The sequence below is a fragment of the Chanos chanos genome, chromosome 8, assembly GCF_902362185.1.
Source record: "Chanos chanos chromosome 8, fChaCha1.1, whole genome shotgun sequence".
NCBI lineage: Eukaryota > Metazoa > Chordata > Actinopteri > Gonorynchiformes > Chanidae > Chanos > Chanos chanos.
Window position 1 is genome coordinate 5,510,838 of NC_044502.1, and position 17,530 is coordinate 5,528,367.

At 40.6% G+C, this 17,530-nt stretch overlaps 2 protein-coding genes and 1 non-coding gene across 3 annotated transcripts; 2 read left to right on the plus strand and 1 right to left on the minus strand.

Annotated features, from left to right (window-relative positions):
- The first annotated feature begins 3,660 nt into the window (after window positions 1-3,660).
- On the plus strand, window positions 3,661-3,732 carry trnap-ugg (transfer RNA proline (anticodon UGG)). The gene has a single exon. It is a non-coding gene; the product is annotated as a tRNA-Pro (tRNA).
- Window positions 3,733-4,339: 607 nt separating this feature from the next.
- On the plus strand, window positions 4,340-8,388 carry LOC115818968 (caspase-8-like). The gene is made up of 6 exons (XM_030782496.1): window positions 4,340-4,382; window positions 5,547-5,878; window positions 6,005-6,030; window positions 6,626-6,731; window positions 7,086-7,692; window positions 7,956-8,388. Exons 2-6 carry the CDS (start codon window positions 5,584-5,586, stop codon window positions 8,113-8,115), a joined length of 1,194 nt encoding a protein of 397 aa, XP_030638356.1. The 5' UTR covers window positions 4,340-4,382; window positions 5,547-5,583; the 3' UTR covers window positions 8,116-8,388.
- Window positions 8,389-13,025: 4,637 nt separating this feature from the next.
- Window positions 13,026-17,424, minus strand: casp8 (caspase 8, apoptosis-related cysteine peptidase). The gene is made up of 10 exons (XM_030781193.1): window positions 17,327-17,424; window positions 16,102-16,401; window positions 15,845-15,947; window positions 15,497-15,662; window positions 15,353-15,396; window positions 15,008-15,047; window positions 14,799-14,854; window positions 14,228-14,345; window positions 13,583-14,099; window positions 13,026-13,363 (listed from the first exon to the last, which is right to left on the minus strand). The coding sequence occupies exons 2-10, from the start codon at window positions 16,389-16,391 to the stop codon at window positions 13,234-13,236; spliced, it is 1,464 nt and encodes a 487-aa protein (XP_030637053.1). The 5' UTR covers window positions 16,392-16,401; window positions 17,327-17,424; the 3' UTR covers window positions 13,026-13,233.
- Between the last annotated feature and the right edge of the window lie 106 nt (window positions 17,425-17,530).

The window sequence follows — 17,530 nt, forward strand, 5'->3', positions numbered from 1 at the left end:
AGTGTCACAAGAATGGAAAGACAGAATCACTAGAAAACTGAATGACATGTCTAACGTGTTTGCACAACACGACGTTGACTTTGGCTGCACGTTGAAGGTCAAGCCTCTCACTTATATTTTGACATCTGCAAAACTGGATGCTACCAGCTATCGTTGGCTGTCATCCTTGGCTTCATTCTGCTTCAATTTGAAGTATCGGGCCAGCAAGCAAAACCAGGGTGCTGATGGACTGTCAAGATGTCCCCATGGTGAACTGGTGAATGACATCGTGTCACAGAAAGAGCATGAACGGATCAAACAGCTGACAGCAAAGCATCTAAAGGGAAGGTGAACACTCTATTGTGGACCATGCTATTGTTCACGCTGTATGCAAGAAGCATATCATCCAGCAAGGCTATGACACATCTTTCGCACTAGCAGAGTCTTTATCCATTGAGCAAGAAGCCATTCCTGATTGCTTTGAAGAGGAAGTACCATCTTGTGGGTTTCCAACCATATCTGGTTTCTCAGACACAGACCCGAGAAATGACCAAAGATCGGACTCAGCCATACAACAAATCATTACCCACTTGGAGACAGGTGAAATACCATGCCCTTCGGTGTGACATGAACTCCCTTGTTGTTGAGAGAGTGGAATCGTTTTGATTTGAAAGATGGAATATTGTATAGGCAAAGACAGGATAACGGTCTGACCATTTACCGATTGGTGCTACCAGAAAAGCTACGTGTCACTGTAGTGGAGAACTTACATGACCACTTACATGGCCACATGGATGTTGAGCATACACTTGACCTTGTTCGTTCCCGCTTCTCCTGGCCTAAGATGAGCGCTGATGTTGAAAAGACGATTAAAACATTTGAGAGACGTGTCAAGCGGAAAGCTGCGCCAGAGAGCTCCGCCCCCCTGTTCAATATCCAGGTGGTTTTTGTTCGCAGATTCATTCACTGTATTCAACATTTTAATGTGGACAGGGAAAACAGAGAGTTTCAGGAACGATGATGCTTGTCATGACAGTGGTAGAGCAGAGGTGGTACAGCTAACGTTGGTCTATTATTATTTTAACAGCTCAGGTCATTCAAGCAACGTAATAAATACCTGTTTTTTTGTGCACCATATCAAAATAATGAGCATATATCTTTTGCACATGGTGTATAACATACATTTGGGTCTATTAATTGTCTTAATATTTTCAATTTGGTAAAACATTTTTTGAATAAAGTTTTTTTGAATAAAATGATGGAAATACAAACCTTCACTCTTAATACTGTGGCCTATATTTATGGTAAATGATACAATAGATTAATAATACATATATTTTATGCATTTATGATTTACTAAACTTTTTTTTTTTAGTTGTCTTTAGAGCACAGAGAACAGAGCACAGCTGGGGCTAGTGACTGGCCTGAGACATTCTCTATCATTTGGAGTTAATTTTCACGTAAAACTTGAGCTCTTGAACAAAAAATATTTTACAACCGGAGCTGTTGCGGCAGTTCAAGCAATTTATATTACCAAAATTAATCTATTTAGAGAAATGTACCTTCCACAGATTTTTCAACATTCGCTTGGTGATCAAGAAATAAACATATGTAGGTCCATACAGTCCTTATACAGGGTCATTACTGAATGTTAGAACTAATGTGATATTTTACCACCCAAATTAAAATAATTTAGAACACAAAACAAAATAAAAGTATAACTGAAAATAATTTTTTATATTGTATGTTGAATATGAAATCTATAACTTAGTAATGTGTGAAGTGCTTTTTGTCTGTAATTAGATGTTTGTATACATGTGAACAACAGACTGCACACATGGACCAGTATATTTATTTATTTATTTATTTATTTATTTAAATCACAGGTTTTCTTTCAGATGATCTTTGCAATAATACTCATTTTTCAGTGCTTAAACCTACTGAAATATGACAAAACATCTCAAAACTAGTCTCTCTGACTTATTTTCATCGCAAAATCAAACACACTGACACACAGAAAGTATTTGCCCCTTCCTCTATGAGTTTGTCCTCTGGACTTAGTGATGCTCTGCGGTATATTTGAGCAAAGTACCTCTAACATATCTTTCTGATGACAAAAGTCACTTTAGAGAACCACTATATTCTCTCTCTAACATCAGCATATGAACTGCCACAAAACAGAAAGGTGGCGTGTTTTGCATCAAACGTGATACTGCACTGACACTACACTGGTACATAAAGCTGTACATCCCCCTATGTGCAATACCGTTGTTCACACTCGCCATTTTAAATTTTAATTTTAAGCTTCCCTCACACATGTATATAGTGTTATATTTCATATTTTGCTGTATTTATCGCGCACCCTCGTTGTATTTTAATTGATCTACTGCTCATACCTCCCTTATTTTCCAATACCTTTCTTAATTAACTCCTTATTCTCCTACTCTTTATTTTTTTTAATCTCTTTTTTTACTCTTGTTCTTAACTCATCGTCTAACTCTAATTTATTTAAATCCCTTATTGTACTCTTATTCTTACGACTAGTGTGTTCTTATTGCTGAGTTGACCTGTTTCTCTCGTCTCATACATTTCATTGTACCGTTGACCCTGTGTTAACCTACATATGACAAATAAACTCTTGAGACCTTGAAACCTAAAACGTGAGAAAACATCTCAGGTGATCTGGAGCTAATTGGTCTGGGGATATGGTTCTCACTGTGCGTGAGACAGATCCTGTGTGCAAGCCCCTTTACTTGACCTGAACTTCTCTTTCTCGTGAGAGAAGGATGAGTGCCTCATAAAGTTTGTCCACCGATGTCTACTAAATCTTAGCAGTCTGTAAATTGTCTTTTGTGGCTTGTTGGTCTAGGTAGGGGTATGATTCTTGCTTAGGGTTTGAGGCGGTTCTAGGTTCAATTCCCAGACAAGCCCGTTAATGTAGCTCATGATCCCTTTCTTGGCCCCTGGTGGCTTTAGTGTCAGGAGGCTCTGAGACCGGTGGGGATAGGGGCTGGGCCAGGGGTACTCTCAAGTTACACTAGCAAAAGTCAGACCTGGTCTTCCGTATCAGCTGGCCTTCCTGTCTTCGTCATTTTTGTAGCTCAGCTCGTAATTTCCTTTTTTTTTCGACGTACCCTCAGTCAGAGTCAGGACTGCTTTTTCATCCCCATGGCGGCAATTCCAGGAAGAAGCATCATCTAAGTTTGATCTGGTATGATGAATCTATGCTTAAACAGATACATGAATAAAGTCTGATTCAGTCCTTAACTAAGAGCTTTGAACAGATACTTAGTCGTGTCATAATACTCTGACACCTGGCCACTTTGTTGGCTCATTTCTCCAAATGGCATCTAATAGAGAGAAGGCAGAAGGGAGGAGCCTGAAAATATTGACTCTTTCACTACACCTTGGCCTTCCTGCATGACACAGAACAATACTAATGCTAATATTTCAAAGTCAATCATCAACTGATGGTTGCATGTAAGCACTGTGAATGCGCACCGCCTAGCTTGCTGGTTACTATGCAGGACCAGTCGTGGCTGTACTGTGAAATAATTGAGGCTACATCTGGTTTGGTGAATTCATGGATAAGTAAGTGATTGAGTAAGGGTATAAATTGATTAAATGATTGCCATCAGAACACCACCCCTCCACCCCCTCCCCTTCCAGAGACCATTTTGTGGCTCGTTGGTCTAGGGGTATGATTCTCGCTTTGGGTGCGAGAGGTCCCGGGTTCAAATCCCGGACGAGCCCATTTACTTGGCCAGAGCTTGTTCAAATCCAAAACTTTGCCTGTGTCCATCAGGGTCAAGCCCTGAGTCAAATCCCAGACAAGCCCTATTAAGTGGATTGCTGATCCCTTTGCTGCATTATAGCACATTTCATAGATGCTTGAACATTCAACTGACAGACTCCTTACATGGACGAGTTTTTTGGGGGTTTTTTGGAATCAAGTTTTCTTTTATACGGCATTTGAGATAATACTTATTTTTCAATGGCTAGACTTGTATGACTAATCATTTTTTCAAAAGTAGTCACTCTGTCCTATTTTCATTATCAATAAAATTCAGTAAAAATATTGACACAGAAAACATATTCTCACCATGTTTTATGTGTCGGTTTTCAGAAGTTTTTGAGCAGCTGACCTCTCTTTCTAAACATTGCTCCCGAGATAACACAGCAACATCACCAACTGACACTTTCCGATAGTTGTACGTGCCCTTCGCTACACTTCGCCCTATTGACGTCAAGAGTCTCATCTACTTAAACATTTCTTTACCGAACTCGCGAATGCGAACTGTAGATTTTACACATCGACCGTAAACACTCGACACATTGGAGTGCAATAGTTTTGAACACACCAAATCAAATTCCGCTCAAATATCTTGAACACTGGAATTCAGGTATGTGGGAACAACCTTAGTTGATAGTATTTGCGAATATCTAGACGAATCCAGCGGTGCAGCATAAACTTGAGGCGGTAATTTCACCGTGTAAAAGTGGGTACAATAGACCTATTATAATATTAAACCGTGTCCTGGGCAAAGCAATTATGTTATCAATTTTAACTTAAACCATTATCCTTATCAGTTTTATTCTTACTATCATTTCCTTGTCTAACAAGTTGTTCAAGCCACGTTATAACGACTACAGTAAACGACTTCAAAAGTGAAACCGATACTAGATGCAGTCATGAAACTTCAATAATAACAGTAGGCTATATTTCGTGTATTGATTAGATCATTTGTGTCAATCGTATGAACCGGTTGTAATAATGGGCGATTAATTATATATTTGACACAAACATCACTTGTTTGTCCATTGTGTAAACTCCATCGAATTGAGGTTCAGGGCGTACTCTCTCGTTTCCTGTTTTGACCTATTCTAATGAATTTCCTTTCGTTTGCGTTTTGAAAGCATTGCCGCACTTAAGGGCTATAGCCTGCAGATTACACATAGGTATATAGATAACCATTAAATAAATCCCTAACTGAACTATGCAAATACACTGAGCCTGAGCTACAGCTGGATAAACGGGAAAGTAATTTCGCAACGGTTTACCCTACGTTCACACGGGGGGCGGCGAGAACATCAAAGTGACCGAAAAAGTGACCGAATTCTTTAGAATCAAGCCTTCTTGGCTTAGCAGTACTTATAAAGCTTTAAATATTCATGTTAAAACAAGCCAAGACAAGTTCGTTTATGTGCGCTCTAAAAAACGACATTACTTTCGGGTTGACCTGATATTTAACATTTACATCTACATTTACATTTAACATTTAAATTTACATTTAACGTTTATATTTGTGTAATATTTTTTCATTTTGCTTTAATGTGGATCATTACTCTTGGAAAAGGTATTACAATATTTTACATGAATTTCTCCTTAAAGCTTGAAGAAAGTGACAGTTGAAAATTGTGGTGCATTTTTTTTAATATATCTGGCAGTGCTAAATGTGGAAAAACTGAGCAGGAAAACAGAAGGTGCAACTTTTTACAAACAGCACCCCCCCCCCCCACCCCCCTTTAAAAAGACCCTAAAACAGTCCTTTTCAAAATACTTCCAGGGTTCCATTAAGCTTGGTTTTGTTTGTCTGAGGAACCATGGAGACTGTACTTGGAAAGAAGACAACCCTTATCAGTATTCTGTCCAGTGATATAGTCTTCCTCCTGCAGCATGTGCAAGAGAAAAAACTGATAACGGATCGTGACTACAGGAAACTGAAAGTCAACTTTAGGGACTCTGAGCAAATTACTATCGACTTACTGGACAAACTGGTTGACAGGGGGGATGATATATGCCTTAAATTTATCAGTTTGCTACATCAGGAGCCAATACAGAAGACCTTTACACGGTTAGGAGAACACTTCTCACCTCAGCCTCCTGCCACCTGTCAAGGTACAGCTACAGATTGCACTCGCAATGTTTCTAGATGCCCCAGGAACTTGGGCTTCAACATATATTTTCCATTTAAACTTTAAAATTCAAGCATGTAACTTGTATCCCTTCTCTTCCATTCCCCAGAAATTTCAGCCCAGAGAACCAGCGAGGTGGGTCATCTGCCAAACACGTCTTACAGCGTCACTTTGTCAATCTGCAACTTCACCAAAAGCGAGCCTCCCAAGATGAAACCCGTGTTTTTTTGCATCATTTTCGCATTCTGTAGATTTACACTGTAATATTCCAAACCATATGCTTATTCCATACGTACAGGACTCTGACACCACTTACAGTATGTGACCTGTCCACTCTGTTAGACAGTCTAGCTTCAGCCCATGACTATAAACCCTGGACGATGTGCATGAATAGACTGATAAACACATCTCAGGGTGACAGTCTGGTGGAGAGATCTCTAGGACAACCATTGTTTCAGTTTTCTGTATTGTATCAATGTACCATGTTCTGCATTACGTCAATACATGCTTACATAACACTTATAAAACATACATATATGCAGTAGCATATTTTCTACTGTTTTCTGCTGTTACTGCTTTATATCAGGGCTTTGCAGGGAGGGAGGTTGGCCCACAACCAGTCAGTATGTGTGTGGGTGGAAAGATAGTCTTGATACAGTACTAGGGGACTATTCAAATTCAACTGAAAAGCCATAATTTATGTGTCTCTGTTCATCACAACTTTTTACAGGTCTTGGAATACAAGTTGTCAAGCGTCCCACGTGGTTTCTGTGTGATCATCAACAATGTGGATTTTATAACTATGGGAACCAGGAAGGGATCTGAACGCGATGCCGGTACGACCTTTTATCTCTTTTATTTGTTTGATTGTTTTTCAATGTACACCATTTGAGTGAACAGCTTAGCACGCTGTTGTAAACAGTGAAACGGAATGTACTTACTGAGCAGACAGAAACATATAAATATGTGGGAAAACATCATTTATTAGCAGAAAAAGACATGAAGAGAACTTGATTGGCCTGTTTTTTGCAAAAGACAGAATTCCAAATTTCAGTTTCTATGTCATTTTAAGGCTTGAACATGTATTACATGCTTTCAAAATGTTGGTCCAAGGAATGATGTTCTAGGGAGGTCTTCAGAACTTATTTGTTAGGGTGCTGTTGTTCATTCTTTTGTCTCTGTTTTGTCAGATGCCCTGAGTAAGGTCTTCAAGTGGCTCGGATTCACTGTGGAGCTCTACAAAAACCAGACTTCCCTGGAGATGCTAAACTTGGTGCATGAGATCAGCAAGAGGGGTGACCATGGAGACATCTTTGTGTGTTGCATACTCACCCATGGCAGCAATGATGGTGTTTTTGGGATTGATGGAGACATTATCCGTGTGAAGCACATCCTTGATCAATTCAATGCACTCAACTGCCCTGCATTAGCCAATAAACCCAAGCTTTTCTTCATAGAGGCATCACGTGGAACCATGCATCAAGTCAGTGTGCAGGTTCCTTTTGTTGAACCTGAGAGGTCCAAGTATCCTCGATTGGCCAGTGAACATACATTGCCTCACGGAACCAAGTACCAATATACTGTGCCTCACGGAACCAAGTACCAATATACTGTGCAAGGTTCCTCAGATGGCCCCAAGGGGTCTGAGTCTGAACATCACATGATCACCATCCCAGTCAATTCTGATTTCTTTGTGGGCATGGCAACTATTGATGGTTACTTTTCGTACAGAAACCAACGCGACGGCTGCTTCTTCACCCAGTCTCTCTGCAATCAACTGACTCAAAATTGTCCCAAGTGAGTATAATACAGGATATGTGCTCTGTGCATATGCATATTATCCATAGAGCTCTATGATTTGGTATTATTATGGTATTCGGTTTTACTGATTCGGTCGCAAATGTAACGCAAATGTAGGAGTCAAAGAAACCAAAGAAACCTTAAATCTTTAGAGGTTTGCATGACTGCAATGTGGGGCATACTCAGATGAAATAAGAATAGACTCACAGCATCTGCCCAGTGTTAACTGATACCTCCTGTTTCATTCTCTCCCGACGAAGTGAGGAAGATATCCAGACCATTTTTCTGCGTGTTGTTGACGAGGTCAGCAGCCGCGAGGTGAAAATAATGAAAGAAGCATTCAAACAAACACCTGAGTCAACTTCTACCCTGAGAAAGAAAGTCATTCTCCGTGCACTACCCAAAGGCCACACCTCCTGAGTCTCAAACCTCCTGACTGTGGGCATCTGATGGTGCTCAGTGCTGGAATCCCAATATCTACTTAAAGCTTTCACATAAGCATACCACAATATTGCATATCAAGGCACGAAGGGCAGACTTGAGAATATGAGATGTCTGTTTTGTAGTGTTTGTCTGTCTTTAAAAAAAATAAAATAACATAAACCGGTTTTTCAGATGTGAGAAAGAGACGTTGAGAGAAGCACTCTGTTTCCACGCGACTGTACAAATTATGTTCCCGAACATCAGCCCGTACCTGCTCGTGATCATTAAATAAATGTGATCTTACACAGCTCTGTTACCTGTATTCCAGCATTGCATGTTTCAGTTCAAATGTTGTACCTGTTTGAGTCACAGTCAGAGAAAGACTGAGACGACTCATTTTTAAGGAGTAAACTTTTCTTTTTTTTCCTTTCTTCCTCGCTCTCTCCACCAAGCAAGCACACGCACAACCTGATATTGGTGTTTTTGAAACACTGGTTAACAGCAGAAAGTAGGTCTTGAATGGTTGGAAAGTAGATTAACATCTAAAAGAATGATTAATAGTGAACGCTCCGTCGAACAGTCTGTGTGTCTGTGTCACTACTCAGAACTCACCGATTTCATCCTGATCCCTAAGTGACAGAATTCTGAGTACATGTCCCGCAGAGGCTAATATCGTGAAGAATTTAGGCATGTATCTGTGCTTCGAATGTCTACAGATCCCAGCAAAGTGCGAGACACGTATTTTTCTTTACAATTAGGAGTACGAACAAAAAAACGGTGGCACAAACACGTCATGTTCTTAACAGTAAGACCAGAGCCATTGAGAGGCTCTGAGTAAGACGTGAGTAAGAGCACTATGATTGGACAACGCCTAGGAAGTGGTCGTGTCAGAGTTGGGCGCCAGCGCGAAACGTACAGTTTGTATGGCCATAGCAACACCCTTCGGATTTAGAAGGCGAGGCTCGAAGTTTTTATACAGATCAAATTGAACTCGAATCCTCTACTGTGCATACCAGAATTAAGGTATGAGAGAACAACCGCCTCAGCACTGTTCAAATGATTGTATTTATACTAATTACGCTTCGTAGTGTAGTTAGCCTACAATGCAGTGAGATACTGTGGCCACGACAGAGTGCCTTTTGGCCCCATGGTAAATTGCGCATAGTTAGGTAGAAAGGAATATAAAGGAATGCATACATTTTTAAAAAAACGTCCACTGAAGTGAGGCTGTAACTCACAAAATGTGCGCGATGATGTTAGTTAGACGAAATCGTAAGATAGTCTGCAAACCTTTCGGCAGAAAACATGACAATTTTCGCTCTTGTTAGTCGAACCAGTCTCGCTGTATAGTACTCGAAATGTCATATTTTACCACTCGGCCGTAAAGTCTAAACATTTTCGCAATACTATATTTACTTACGCCATGTGTTGATGTGCGTTTGTGCTATTTCCGCTTTTATTTTAGAAGTCGGTCTATTAAAACTCCTCAGATGGTCTAAGGGCATCGAACTTGATAGTAAAACGTATGTTACACGTAGTAGACTAAAACCTTTATGGCTATAGGGTCCTTAAGAATCAGATAGCATTGCCTGAAGAGGAAAGCGGTCATAGAGCTTTATACAGGTAGATATGAATTGGAGCTCAAATAGATAATGACACAAACACTGGGCAGTCTTGATTCTTAAAACCCCTCCCTGCTTGGAGCCATGGTAAACTGGAAACTTGCTCTCCTTGCCAAGACGTCTGGCTTACTTACATTTAGAAATTCATTTTCGTTTGCAATTTTAAACGACTGACCTACTGCCTTGAACTAGGCCTATTGGTAGAAGGAAGCTGTAAAGCACAACTTTTCTTTCACTCTGGGTTCGTCCTGAGGAAATAATTTCACCGACAATGCGTGTATAGGCCTAATAGTTACTTAATTTAGGCATAGACCCTGGTGTTAGTATGACAGTAGTTTAGTTATTAGTGATATGATTTTATCTCGCAGATTTATGGCACCTGGAGAAGTAGTTTACATATCGAAGTGAATGAAACAGAAACGTCACAAGACTATTTTAGCCGTTTATTTTATAGCCCTGTATGAACAAGATGTCTGTGTCACTTTCGGTTTGTGACCAAACGGGGCTAATAATTTTGATCATTGTCTATCAGATGTAGTTGTGCGTGCGTAACATCAGGTTGTTCTTCCTCTTGTATAGCCTGCTTTTTGGTTTGCTACACATTTACGGATTTCAGAAAATTTATTTTCAGGGTGCCATTTTCCCGCTGAAGTATGGAAACTCTACGTAAAAGCAAAACTTCCTTGATCGATATTCTGGCCGTTGACGCAGAATTCATCCTCCAGCATGTGCACGAGAAGAAGCTGATTACCGATCGAGAATACAGGATCCTCAAAAGCAGCTCTCAAAACGGCGAGAAAACTGTCGTCGACTTATTGGATAGACTGATGGGTAAGGGAGGAGATGCCTGCAACGGATTTGTCAGTTTGTTACAACAGCGGGAAATACAGGAAACTTTTCCGCAATTAAGAGAACTTTTCCCTTAGCGTCACTTTGACAGACAACAAATGGTCTGGTCTCCACCGAAACTGCAGAAAAGCTTCGAGATATATTCCCACTGGACAAATTCAGTCTAAAACTGTGTACAAGTTTTACAGGACACGCTCAAAATGATGTCACAGCCAAATCAAAAGACGATACAGCTGGAAATGCTTCGAAGAGAACTCTGCAGATCATACGGCGGTTCACAAAAACCCCAGGACTTCAGGCGAATGATTCAGGAATGATTCTATTGAGTCCATCAATGGATTATAGTTCCCTTATTGTCCTCGACTCTATCATCTTGGGAATCGGGATTGCTTCCACTAAAAAATTTTCCTCCTCCTTGAGCAGACTGGGTTCATACTGCAGTGGTGGGCAGGAAATTATTAATTGAACCGCTAGACCCAGTCATGAGGAAAGTGACGTGTTATGATGGAGCGATACAGCCGCATAATTTCGAACGGTTGTCTTACATTAACAGGCCACACAAATGCTTATCCAGAAGTAGACCCCCCCCCCCCCCCCCCCCCCCCCCCCCCGTGGCCGTCGCCTTCCTTGGTAGTTTTTTCTCCCCTGCTTGCCGTTTTATTATCCTGTTTTATGACCACCATTTTTATCATCACATATTAGTTCTAGTACTGTTGTGTTTTTAATTTTTTTTTTCTTGTATTGATCATTCCAAAAAACCGCACTGTACATTTTTGTACTGTACAGTTGCAATGCATATGATCTGTTCAAAGCTTGAACCCCCCCCCCCCCCCCCCCCCCACACACACACACACACAATTAAGTATTAATTATTTATCTAAAAAAAAAAAAAAAACTTTCTCAGATCTTGTTTGTCACCAAAAAAGTGACTGATGCACTGGTGATCCATACTGCGATTTGATAGAATTTCCATTTAAGTCTGTCTGGTAACCTGTTGTGTTGTCAAGAGGTTCCAGTCCAGAGAGCCAAGCAGACTTGTGATCACTCAAAGACTTTTAGAAGTAGCCTATACTGACTCATCAGTAAGCAGCTACTTGGTATTTGAACAAATAAAGTTCGAAATCTTAAAAACTACTGAAAAAACGAAATCTTGTATGTGTCTTGAATCGTCGTTACCGTTTCCAACATCTTGAATGACGCATATCCAGAGAACCACATGTTGTCTGAATCTTTGTCAGAGGGGAGTTGTAGATTGGCTTTGATTCGCTGTGGAAGTGAACAAGAACAATACTTCTCATTGGACGCAACTTCTTTGCTGAAGAAATGAGAAAACCACAGGGATACTGTGAGAGTCTATCCAGGGGGCACTAACTGAAGTTTAGGTCCAACAGTCAAATTAACAGCTCTGTTAAATCAAACTTCCTCGTCGCCGTGGCAACTTTTAATGACCACTGATTCTTCAGACACGCAGTCAAACAAACTGCTGAGTCAAGATTGCATCCATTTTATCGTAACTTCTACACAAACCACTGTTATAAATTTGCATTGGCAAATTTTGACAAATTCTGAACAATTGAAATTCTCATGGCTAGGTATGCAGCACACATTGTGTTATGTGTATATACGGTACATATATATGTGTGTGTGTGTGTGTGTATGTATATACAGAGAGAGAGGTAACTGAATAATTTCGTTTGTAATTTTCACTTTATTTCAACAGATGTGTTGCTCCAAACAAATCAGACTGAGTGCTCGTTCTGTGTAGAAATTCAAGTTCAAAGGACTTATGGCAGAAAAAAATAAAGAAAATGGAATTACTCACAATAGATTTTAAAATATCAGCATCGTCAACATATCCATAATCCATAAACTATGTCTATTTATTGCTCAGCCAGATGTCTTGTTTTTCTCTTTAATCAGATATTTATATAAATATAAACAACAGGCCATCAGCCATACATTCATGGACCAGTTTCACAGTGTGCAGATACTTCACAAGTGTCAAAGTGTCAAAATTTTGGAATTAGAAGAATCAACCTTCCTGTGGTCTTTGCTATAATACATACAATACATACATACACACACACACCCACACACACATATATATGTCAGTGTGTGTGTGTGTGTGTGTGTGTGTGTATGTATGTATGTATGACTAAAAATGTTAAGCGTTAAACCACGATCAGTTCTCAAAACTACTCACACTATGGTATGGAATAACTCATTCATTCATTTATTTTCAAAACCACTTATCCTAATTAGGGTCACGGGGTGTGCTGGAGCCTCAGTGTTCATAGGGCGAAAGGCAGGGGAAACACCCTGGACAGGTCATCAGTCCATCGCAGTATGGAGTAAGTGAAGAGCACAATTTTGTGGAAACAGTTTTAGAGCTCAGTAAAGTTTTCATGCTCCTCAAGTCTTGTTCTCACACACACACACACACACACACACACACACACAAACACACAAACATCACTCCATTAGTGTATGTACACACAGTGCATTATTGTATGTTGTTAAATATAGTGTCACGTCCTGTCCTTTAGATGTCAAGGCACCATGCTTGAGACGTAGTCAATGGTTGACTGATTCTGTGTGGGTCCAGTCATACGAGGAATGGTGTTGTTCCTTAGCCAATCAGGTTTCAGTCCATGGGAAGAACCAGCTTTTTGGTGAGAGTGTATCGAGGTTCAGGCATCTGCTTGTGTCTCCTGAACTCACCGGTGCTCACTTTGCCATTCACTCTAGTCAAAATGGTCAATATGTCTTCCTGCCTATTAGAGAAACACATTAAAAAACTATCATTGACTTAATGAAAATTTCATCTGGATGTCATCTTATACAGAGAAATAAAAAAATGTAAAACGAATGAGGTTTGCATTTATCCGTGAGGTTCACGGTTTTGTTTTTTTTGTTTTTTTTAACCAGAGTCAAACTTCTTCACTACCACTACCAGGTGCCACTTTTCTGTAACCACTCGTCCTGTCACTTACTTGGGACAGCCGTTCTCGAGCTGTCTGCAGAGCTCCTGGATGTAAATAGATCCCTCGAGGGTGTGGCGAAACGACTTATAATCCTCCACCGTCGCCATGCCGATCAGAAAATCCGCCTTAACGGGGATGCTGACGGCGGTGATGGTGCGGGCGTCCTCCTCGACCGGCTCCTCCTCCTCCTCCTCGTCGTCGTCGTCCGGCCCGTCCGCCCGGACCAGGGTCCCCTTCTGTAGCTCTTTGCCCTGACACGCCTGGATGAAGAAGAGCTTGGGCTTCTGCGTGAGGGTGTGGCAGGAGGCGAAGGGCTGAGTGAGGTCGCTGATTTGTACCGGTGAGCCGTCTACTCCAAAGACCACGCCCTTCTCGCCGTGGGACAGGACGCAGCAAGCGAAGGCGTCAAAGTCGGCGTGGTTTTTGCTCGCAAATTCATCCACTATGTTCAGCATGTCCTGGCCTTTTAAGTCGTTGTGCACGGATACGTCGAAATGCATTCTGTCGAAGATTTTTCGGAGACACTCTGAGGTGAGACAGAGACAGAGAGAGAGAGAGAGAGAGAGAGAGAGGGAATCTCTTTAACACCCATATACTCACACTTAAGTGAAGAATAAGACAGCCAATCCAATCAGAGCAGAAATGCTGAACTACCTTCATCCTTATCCGTCCCTCTTCGGCTGGAGAGAGTTGTGTGAGATTCAAACTCGTAGTTATTGATGATGACACAGTGTCCAACAGGGCGGTGACTCATGGGATAGCACTCATCCTGCTGAGAAGGCGCACAGTGAAGTCTCACTGAAATCTCTCATCATTATGTGTTTAATTAATGTCTTTACCAGAGGTCGACATTACAGAACTTCATAAACTAACAGACGAACAGCTGTAGAAATACTATCCATCAATGTACAGCTTCATGGGCAGTTTTGTGTGTTACATGTTTTTTTTAAGCCTTTCTATCAATTGCTTGGCGACACATTGTTCCTCACATGAATCCGAATTTATTAGTATACTGTTGTCTCCTTCGGCATTCTACATTAACACGGGACAAGAGTTTTGGTTCCTGTGTTTAACGCAATTCTGGAGATCCACCATCAGCTAACTCCCTGGATTCCTACATTTTTGGCCGTTTGCATGGATATTATTTTGGTGGTCATTAAATTGGATATTTATGTATATATGTATGTATGTGTGTGTGTGTATGTTTGTATGTATTTATTCTTACATTCTCATTGTTAGACACTGATAAAGCATCCGAAACTACTGAGGAACCCCTTCTACCTATTGATGGGAGAAAGAGAAGAGATTAGAGAGAGTGTACCGATTCCTTACTCAACCAATGCGTATTCTAAGCACATTACTTGGAGTGTGAGTGGTGTGGTATGATATAGTGGTGTAGCATTAAAGTATACACGTTTCTACAAATATACTTACGTCCTTGATTGATTGGTATGTCTAGAAGACCCATTGAACCCTGATAAAGATAGAGAATCCACTCAAACTGAGCAACATCTGGGTGGCGTATATCAGCACTAAGTGGAATACTTGATTAATTCAATTAAACTGTGTCAATACACATAAAATGTTAGCTTTACGATGGATGGCAACAATAATTACATTGCTTACATTATTAGCTGTTAACAAAAATGAAGCTAAAATGATTTACATTACGTCGCAAGTTGCATGAGTCGAATCAAGCCAGAAATCCCTTACATGAAAACCATTTGCAAGATGCTACAATAGAAACTGCTTATGAAACATTCATACTTGAAGACTTACAGGATCAGGTAAAGAAGTCTCTTGTGATAGGTAACCTCCACTTACTGGAGAACAGATAAACAATACATCACAAACACATTCTCTCTCTCTCTCATTCAATGACTGAGGTGTGTATATGTATGTGCTTGGTTGAGTGGGCGGTACCTGTGACAGACAGATGATTTTGCTCCTTTTCTCTCTTTTCTTTGAAGTCCTGCACTCTGCTGGCCAGTTCTTTGTCACATTCATTCAAAACTCTCACCAGTTCATCAAGGTTATCTTCTCCCAGTAACTCCTGCTTCTCCATCTCAGACAGAACATCTAGAAAAGTCTACAGGTGGAAAAGAACAAAGACAGAAAACACTGCTATAAAAAACGCATGAGGACGATACCACTCTAAACAGCACAACAGAAGAGACTTATGTTTTCACTGTTGCTCCATTTGACTGACTAATAACCAGCTTTTGTTAAGGAGAATGGTTTACTTGCTGAAGAAGAAGAAGAAAAACTCACAGTGTTCTGCTGTAGTTTTGCTTTGGGTAATCTATTAAGCAGAAATTTGACAGTGCGAAGATTTTCGTTGGTCACGTCCTCGGACAACTCATACAGCAGTTTCCTGTGACAGACACAGAAAAATGTAGTTCATCAAACAATGACTGACAGTGCTCCTGAAACAAACGGTGCTTTGAATGGATCTTTTCTTTAATGCAACGTGGTCAAAAGTACTGCATAAAGACATGCCTGTACAGCTGAAGCGACCTAATGCTCACCTGTATGCTGATATACGGGGGTTTTGATTTTTTAGGTTCTCTCTGACCTCCTCTTTGGAGGTGCCAAGGATGTGGAGAAGATCGTAACGTCCGATAGTATACAGCAGCTCCGAGACAAAATGTTCGTCGTCCGTCAGAGCTTGCTCCCCCAGGCGCGTGAAAAGATCACGTCCATCGCTCACGCACTCCAGTCGCTTTTTACTAATGTGATGGCTGCATAGGAACTTGAGCGCAGCGACGTCGTCAGACCCCAGTTCTTCATCTATTTGATGTAGCTTCAGAGGGTCCATTTTCAGTTAGCTACAGGAAAAAACCAAACAAACACAGCTGATGCTCTGTGTCGTTTTCAATCTAGTAGCTACTTTTTTTCTGGGCCTGAATTGTCCCGATTCGTACTGCCAAGGTCCAGGAGAGCGTCTGATTATCAGGACAGCAAAAACAAGCAGAATACAGCCATTAAGAAGGATGCCTATCAAACGTTCAGTCGTAATAACATTATTTCATGTCAAGCACACATTACAAGAACCATCTATCACTTGGGAATAATATGAAGCGGACATAGACCGTTTTGGGACAGAAAAACGAAACTTCGGGGAATTTTTTGAAAAATTCGAGATCTAGAACGGAAGTCCGTGTATCCTATCTGGCTGAAAGAGCCAATAACCTTAAGTATAATATTTAAATGTGATTAAAAAAAAATTTACTCAACTGACTAGAAGTAGTGAAAGAACGAAAAAAAAAATCCCAGTTGTTCGAACGCGTGACATGACCATGACTCATACCCTTACATTATCAAAGTTCAACAGAATCCCAAAAGGTATTGTTGATTTCGTTAATATTACGCCACTTATATCAAAACCGAAGATCGGTCAGCTGTTTACTAAAGTAAGGTTAGAGTTTATTAGAATTTCTGTAGCCCATGTAGGGTCACGGAGGAGTCGTTCATTAAAGTTATACTGGTGTTTGTTTACTTCACTAAGTGAAATAAAGTACTCGCCTTGACTCATCGTTTATGTTGGTAAATGTAGATTCATACCTCAATCGAGAAGTACAAAACACACACACAAAACGTAGAAAAGAAAAAACAACTGATTGGTAAATGCCAAACAAAAGTTACTCAGTAAACACCGGGATGACAACTGTTAACTAGGTGTTTCCATTCGCAGTCTGTTTTCTTTGCTATGCGGGAAAGTTCAACAAGAAAGGAAACCATTATGTTGCTTACCTCGACATTCAAAACAGTGGTCGGCGAATGAGTAGAGACGAAATGTTAAAACGTAGCCCGTTGAATAATGTAACTAAAGTACGCTGCGTTCCAGTGTCGATCTTCCTAGTCAATTTCGGTTTCAGACGGAAGTGCGAAGCAGAAAAAAAAGTGTTCGTAGTTCATATGCTGATTGGCTGCTGGTGAGCCCTCACACCATGCATT